The sequence below is a fragment of the Tupaia chinensis genome, unplaced genomic scaffold (assembly GCF_000334495.1).
Source record: "Tupaia chinensis unplaced genomic scaffold, TupChi_1.0 Scaffold000604_1, whole genome shotgun sequence".
NCBI lineage: Eukaryota > Metazoa > Chordata > Mammalia > Scandentia > Tupaiidae > Tupaia > Tupaia belangeri.
In genome coordinates this window covers 3,458,616-3,465,406 of record NW_006160122.1, presented here as the reverse complement: position 1 = coordinate 3,465,406, position 6,791 = coordinate 3,458,616, and the positions used below count along the sequence as shown (strand labels likewise).

The window sequence follows — 6,791 nt, the reverse complement described above, 5'->3', positions numbered from 1 at the left end:
CACCCCCCAGTGTCGGCAACACTGGGCAGACTGTGGTCAGGCCTGGGGTGAGGCCAAGGATTTGTCAGCACCTGCTCAGAGCCAGGAGTTGTCAAAAACAGGCTGGTCACCCAAGTCTGCATCGCCCTGGGTGCCCAGCTGCCTTGTCCTGTTTCTCGGGCCTCTGAGTCAAAGAACAGGCCCCTGTCCCAGGGGGTGAAGGCGGTAATTAGCCTGAGCTGGGTGGGGAGGCTCGTCTCGGCCTCCACTGTTGCCGGAAACCACCGTTCTCCGGGAGCAGCCGCTGGGAGCTGGAGTGTTTATTTGATTTCTGACTTACGAAGCCTGTAATTTCCCTGGAACAAACAGAGCCCAGCTGCCTGAACCGTGTCATTAAAGGCAGGTCCTGGGCCGCCCCCATCCACAGGCACAGCCTGGCAAGGTGGGTCCCCACGTGCCCAGGGATGTACTTCTCTGGAGCCCACACTCTGCACCCTGGAGGGGCCTCCGGGAGGGCAACTTGGCAGCAGGGGTGAAGCCGGGGCCATGCTGCGGGACAGCAGCCCCTCACCTGGCCCCAGGAGGGCGTCCGTTTGCGGGTGCAGAGGAACAGACCCTGCCTGTCCGCAGGCAGCCCAGGCTGACAGGTGGTGAGTTCCGTCGGCACAGGGCTCCCAGCTCTGGCTTGGATGTAAGACCTGCCGTGTGGGCAGCTCCCTCACCTGGGCGAGTTCCCATCTGTACTGTGAGGGCTCTGGACTTCTAGACCCACAGGGCCTTCGGCCAGGCCATCTGCCCAGCAGCTCTTCCTCCCAGTGAGCCCACTGCGGCCTCACAACCCCGCATGTGACGCCCAGGAGGCTGTCACGAGTCAGCCCGGCCCAGAACACAGAACCTATTTGCTGTCCCAGCGCTCATCTAATTGATCTAGACTATTTCTCTCGGATGTCGAGGACTGTCTTCCAGACAGTGACAAACTTGAAAGTACCGATTATTTCAACAACTACATTTTGCTTCCCCTGGTATCTTTAGTGCCCACCTGTGACCTGGCACCGTTAGGGTGCACCAGAAGCATCTATGACTCAGAGGTCATAGGTCTCGAGTGTCCCTTACCCATCAGTCAAACTCAGCACAGCAGAGCAGGCGCTGCCATCCTCCTTCCAAGCAGAGCAATGGAGAAGCAGCCAGGTGCTGCCTACGAGCCTGGCCTTCAGGCTTCTGGCAAGTTCTGCTGTCCTGCTGGTCGCCAAGTGCGAGCACACAATGTCCTTGAACAGCAGAACCACAGTGATGACACAAGGCCATGCATTTTCGTCCACAGTTATGTCTACTGGGCCACGCACGAGCTGCCGGGAGTGGCTCGGGCAGGCAGCAGGGCCATTTCCCTCTCCTTGTTGAGGCCAGGCCTGTTTGGTTGCACCTGGCCAGAGGATAAAGAACAGTTCGAATCCACCAAGAGCAATGGGAAATCCATGACAGTTGACAGGAGGGAGGACACATACAAACCCAGGCAAGGGGAAGGGCCCGGCCGTCTTGGTGCTGTGTGCAACTGGCCTTGAGGCCGCGTCACTGGAGAACTAGCGCTCCCTCCCTCCCACTAAGGTAGGGAATAACGTGTCTGGGAAATTCCCTAAGAAATCGGAAAAGAGGAAGCCTGGCAAAAGTGTGGGTTTGGAGCCAAACAGCTGAATCCCGGTTCTCCTCCTGTAGAGTGGTAGGCAGGACCTTTCCTCGGAGTTACACAGGATTTGGGATGTCTGGCATACACACGGCTGACACTGGTACCTACTGGGATTCAGGCTGAGCATCCCTCATCTGAAATGCTTGGGGCCAGAGTGCTTCCAGTCTCTATTCGGACTTCGGAATCTCTGCACATCCATAGTGAGACCTCTTGGGGACGGCACCTGCATTAGCCCATCATGGCACTAGCAGAGACTCGAGGCTGGTGATGGATAAACAGTTCACTAACTCGAGATTCTGGCCACAAGGGTCCAAAGGCATCCCGATAAGATGGAAGAAACTTTGGGCACCGCAGAGTGAGGTCTATATCCCTACAGGCCCTACGTAGTCTGCTTAAACCAGGACTCAAACATAGGGCTCCCCGACCGGCCAATCACTGGTCTCTTCCCCAAAGCCCCACCTTTGTCATCATAATGAGATCAAACTTTCACCCTCTTAATCCCACTACAATGATGTAACACATGAATTTGGGGAGACATACAAATTATAGCAGGGCCCAAAACTGAACACAAACTCAACTGTTTTCGTGTGCACCTTAGACACAGAGCCCAAGGATGCGGCTGCACACTGGCTGTGCTGCACGCTTGACTGCGAGCTGTTACATGAAGTCAGATGTGCAATTTTCTGCTCACAGTGTCAGGTTGGTAATCAAAGTTTCAGATTGGGGACCAGCAGGTGGCGTGGTGGCTAAGGTGCTGGACACTCCCACATGGCCAACCATGGTTCGAGTCTTGGACTTGGTGGCTTGCTTTCTCATTTTCTCTTTCTCTCTCTGGTCAAATTAAAATGAATGAATGAATGAATAAAAATATATTAAATAATTCTTTTTTGAAGTTTCAGATTTGGGACCAGCAGTTGGCATAATGGTTATGTTGCTGGACTCCCATGTAGCCGACTACAGTTCAAGTCCTGGACCCAGTGGCTTAAACTCATGCCGGGTGTATGTGCATGTGTGCCCAAGATCCCAAGAGGAGAATGGAGGAGAAGGGATTGTGGTATGGCCATCCCCCCTGGGAGGCGATATCTTGCTTTCTATGTCTCTGTCTGTCTGGCAAGCACACGCACCCTATAGCAAAAACCTCTTTTAAAAAAAGTTGCAGATTTTGGAGCATTTTAGATTTTCGGATTAGGGGTGGTCAACCTGTATTACAAATAAGTTTGCTCATTCTATGGCTGTCCATTAAACTGTCCTGCAGGTGATGGCGTATTTAAGTAGAGCTGTACATTTTCCTAAAAAACCTCCACCTGGCATTTGCTGGAGGGCAGGACTTGTATTTTCACCACCTTTAAGGCCCAAGCAAGTTTCACTAGCTGGGCTGGGAAACCTTGCTGCTCCCCGACCCCACAGACACTGGGATCCCACGTCCTGCTGCGGGAGGTCTGCACCCACCGGGTCATGTGAATGGGGGAATTGCTCCTCTGGGGTTCTACTATTACGGGAAAGCCTCATGCAAACACCTGAGAAGTATCTACATAAGCTCTAGAGGAAGGAGGAGAGCCCACTTTTTAAAGAGCAATAGGTTTGGAGAAGGTAGGGAATACAATAAGGAACACAAAAGGAAATACAACAGGAAAACTATAAGGAACAATTCAAAGCACCATAGTTCTGACTCAGATAAACACACTATTAGTATTCTGCTGTTTCTTGGTTTTCTTAAGATATGTTTCTATTGGGCTGGTGATGGCGGAACGGTTATGTATTGGACTCCCACATGGCCAACTGCAGTTTGAGTCCTGGACCCAAAGGCTTTAAACTCACGCCAGGTTTGTGTGTGTGCGCACCCAAAATCTCAAGAGGAGAACGGAGAAGGAGCTGTAGTGTGGCCATCTTCCCTGAGAACAGAGAGGGGACTGCAGTGTGAGCAACCCCCGCGGGGTGATTTCTCACTTTCTAACTCCCCGTCTCTCTGGCGAGTACATATTACCTATAGCAAAAATCTCTCTAAAAAAAGAAAAAAAATATGTTTCTATTAGATATGTTTTTTAAAAATTATTTAATTTTATGTATTCATTTTTTTTTTTTTTAATTTGATGAGAAAGACAGTGAGAAAGCAAGCCACCAGGTCCAGGACTCAAACCTGCCATATGGGAGTGTCCAGTGCCTTAACCACCATGTCACCTGCTGGTCCCCATCATTAGCTATTTTTTTTAAATGGTGATCATACAGTATCATATGAAATGCTTTGTGACATACTTTTCCCACTTAACTATATAGTGAAAATTTCCTGTTAATAAATAAAACAGTAAGAAAGCAAGCCACCAGGTCCAGGACTCAAACCTGCCATATGGGAGTGTCCAGTGCCTTAACCACCATGTCACCTGCTGGTCCCCATCATTAGCTATTTTTTTTAAATGGTGATCATACAGTATCATATGAAATGCTTTGTGACATACTTTTCCCACTTAACTATATAGTGAAAATTTCCTGTTAATAAATATTTTTTGAAAACCTGGTTCATGTCCTGAACTCTGCGAGACTCCATTTTTACCACTAAAAACCAAGTCCCACGATTTCTTTTGGGAGAAAAATTGGTTCCCAATGGCCCCAAATGTGCTGAGCCTGTCAAAGTGCCCTCTGGCCCTCACCCCCTCAGCCACCAGGAACAAAAGCCAAGTGGCAAGGCCACTGTGACAGGAGTGCACCCTCTCGGAGGCCAGCTGTGCTAAGCTCTTTGCACGCGGCCTCTCTTGGTTCTGATGATCCCAGCTTCATGAGTGCCTGTCCTTACCCTTGGGACTGACCTGATGACCAGTTTGCTCTCAGAGTGGGGACACCGTGCTTTGAGGGTCTCTTCTGGGAGCTCCAGAAGGGTCAGAGGTAACTATGTGGCATGTCCCCGCCATGAGGAGAAAGAAAAGCCCACTGCAGCAGGAGCTGTCTGGGGTCACCGGGGCCAGGGCAGCAGCCTCTCCGGCCTCACCCAGATCTCACCTTGTGATGGAGAAGTCAGGTGGGTTCTGCATGGTTGGAGTGACCCAGCACACAGGGTGGTGTCCGACAGCTACCAGGCTTGGTCCCTGATCAGAGCGTGCAGGGATGAGGGAGTCATCCCTCCTGGCCGGCCGGTGTCTGGAGGGGAACGGGAGCCGGCCCAGCTCAAGCTCCCTGCAGGGACACACCCAGGGCCAGCCCACCAGCTCAGCGGAGTGACACTTGTTCTGTTCGGCAGTCAGCAAGCGTTTGCTGAGAGCTCAGATGGTGCAGTTCAGGCTTTGGGCTGGTGATGGTTATTTCTGCATGTCAGTTTGGCTAGGCCATGGGACCCAGAGATGTGGGTCCAGTATTGGCTAGCGGGGTTCTGTTTGGGCTGAGCGGCGGCCGTGAAGGCGTTTTTGATGGATTACTACTTGAAGCGATAAAGCACTTCACCTTCCATAATGGATGGGCCTTACCCAGTCAGCTGAGAGCCTTAAGAGAAATACGCCCGAGGTCACCGTGGGACGTGATTCTGCCTGCAGGACCGACGTCTTCCGGGCCTCCGGATCGCTGGCCTGCCCTGCAGATTTGGGACTCACCTGCTCGTACAATCATGTGGGCCAATTCCTTGACAGAAATCTCTCTACCAATGCGTACACGTGCTCCTGGCCTTGCTTCTCCTGACTAATAAAGGAGCCTGTCAGTATCTTACGCCAACTACTCAACTCTGCCGCCAGAGCTACAAGGCAGCCGTAGAACGTAAGCAGTGGATGGGGCTTATTCCAATGAAACTTCATTCACAAATCAGGCAGGGGCTGGAATAGGCCCCTGTACTTTGCTGACCTGTCTCCTGACAAATAACAGTACCTGGCACGGAGAAGGCACTTTAAGTTATAAAATACCATTTTGAAAAATCTGTAAAATAAAAGTGAACGAATGCCCTTGCTGGCTGTAAGCCTGGCAGCAGCAGTTCAGGACTGCAGGCAGACGACCGGAGCTTTCCGAGGAGCGGTCTGACAAGGACACGGCGTGAGGGTCTTTCCCCGGGCATCCCAGGGAATCAACCCAAGGGAGAGAACAAGAGCTGTGGGAACACACAGGCTGCCTGCCCCCTGCCCGGCCTCAGAACAGCTCAGCCAGATCCAACCTCACGACTCCAGAAACTAGTTGGAGGCAGCAGGACCAAAACTATTAGAATTTATTTTAGCAAAGAAAATGTCCAGAAGCACCCCGGGGGGCCGGCCTGGCCAGGCAGCAAACACCTGAAAAAGCCCGAGGCCACATCCGGCCTGTGCGGTGGAGAGAGTGGGCCGTGCGGCTGCTCCAGGCCTCAGCCGCCTTGGGGGACCCAGAGGAAGTCCAGTCCGCGCAGCCTGAGCTGCTGACCCTGAGGAAGTGCTCAGGCTGAAAACCCAGCTCCCCCAAGACACTGTGGTGCTGGCTCTGAGGCTGGCCGCTCCTCACCGGGCGTGGACACGGCCATGCAGGGTACAGGCAGGGAAGGCACCGCCTCACACGTACTCCCCGCAGTCCGCGATGATCACCTTCTGCTTTGGCTTCCCGTCCTTGCTGCCCTGGGCCTGCGGCAGAGGAGCATAGTCAGGGGAGAAGGGGGGGTGGGGAGTGGCTCAGGGACCCCACCCCCTGTGCACCCCCACCTGGATCCCCCGCAGAGGGAGGGCTGCCCCCTCTGCTGAGCAGAAGTGCCCCCCACCCCCACCTCTCAGCTACGGAGCACCTTCCGCAGCCTCCCCCAGGGCTGTGCTCCAGGGCCTGGGCCGGGGCAGGCCCTCCCCGCCACCGACCTCAATCTGCCGCAGGACATCCAGGCCTTCGGTGACCTCCCCGAACACCACATGCTTGCCGTCCAGCCAGTCTGTCTTGTCACAGGTCAAGAAGAATTGGGAACCATTCGTGTTTGGGCCGGAGTTGGCCATGGACAGCAGGCCTGGGTGGGAAGAATATGTCAGTACCCTCCTCCCCATCCCAACTCCTCCTGGGCAGGGAGCCTGTATAGACCGTCCACAGCCCCAAGCAGGCAGGCTCACCACACCCAGCACAGACCAGGCAGATGGGCCTCCTTGTCTGCCATTCAGCCAACAGGGAAATGGGGTGGGCGAGGTCGTTTAAGTGTTTTTGGGTTTTTCTGTTCTTT

At 53.5% G+C, this 6,791-nt stretch overlaps 1 protein-coding gene across 1 annotated transcript in view; it reads right to left on the bottom strand.

Moving 5' to 3' along the window:
- Window positions 1–5,816: 5,816 nt before the first annotated feature.
- PPIE (peptidylprolyl isomerase E) overlaps window positions 5,817–6,791 on the bottom strand; it is a 21,694-nt gene continuing 20,719 nt past the window's right edge. Inside the window, exons 9-10 of the mRNA XM_006158608.2 lie at window positions 6,442–6,584; window positions 5,817–6,216 (exon numbers count right to left, since the gene is read on the bottom strand). Of these exons, the coding sequence (XP_006158670.1) occupies window positions 6,148–6,216; window positions 6,442–6,584 (212 nt within the window). The 3' untranslated portion in view covers window positions 5,817–6,147. The remainder of the gene's footprint in view (window positions 6,217–6,441; window positions 6,585–6,791) is intronic.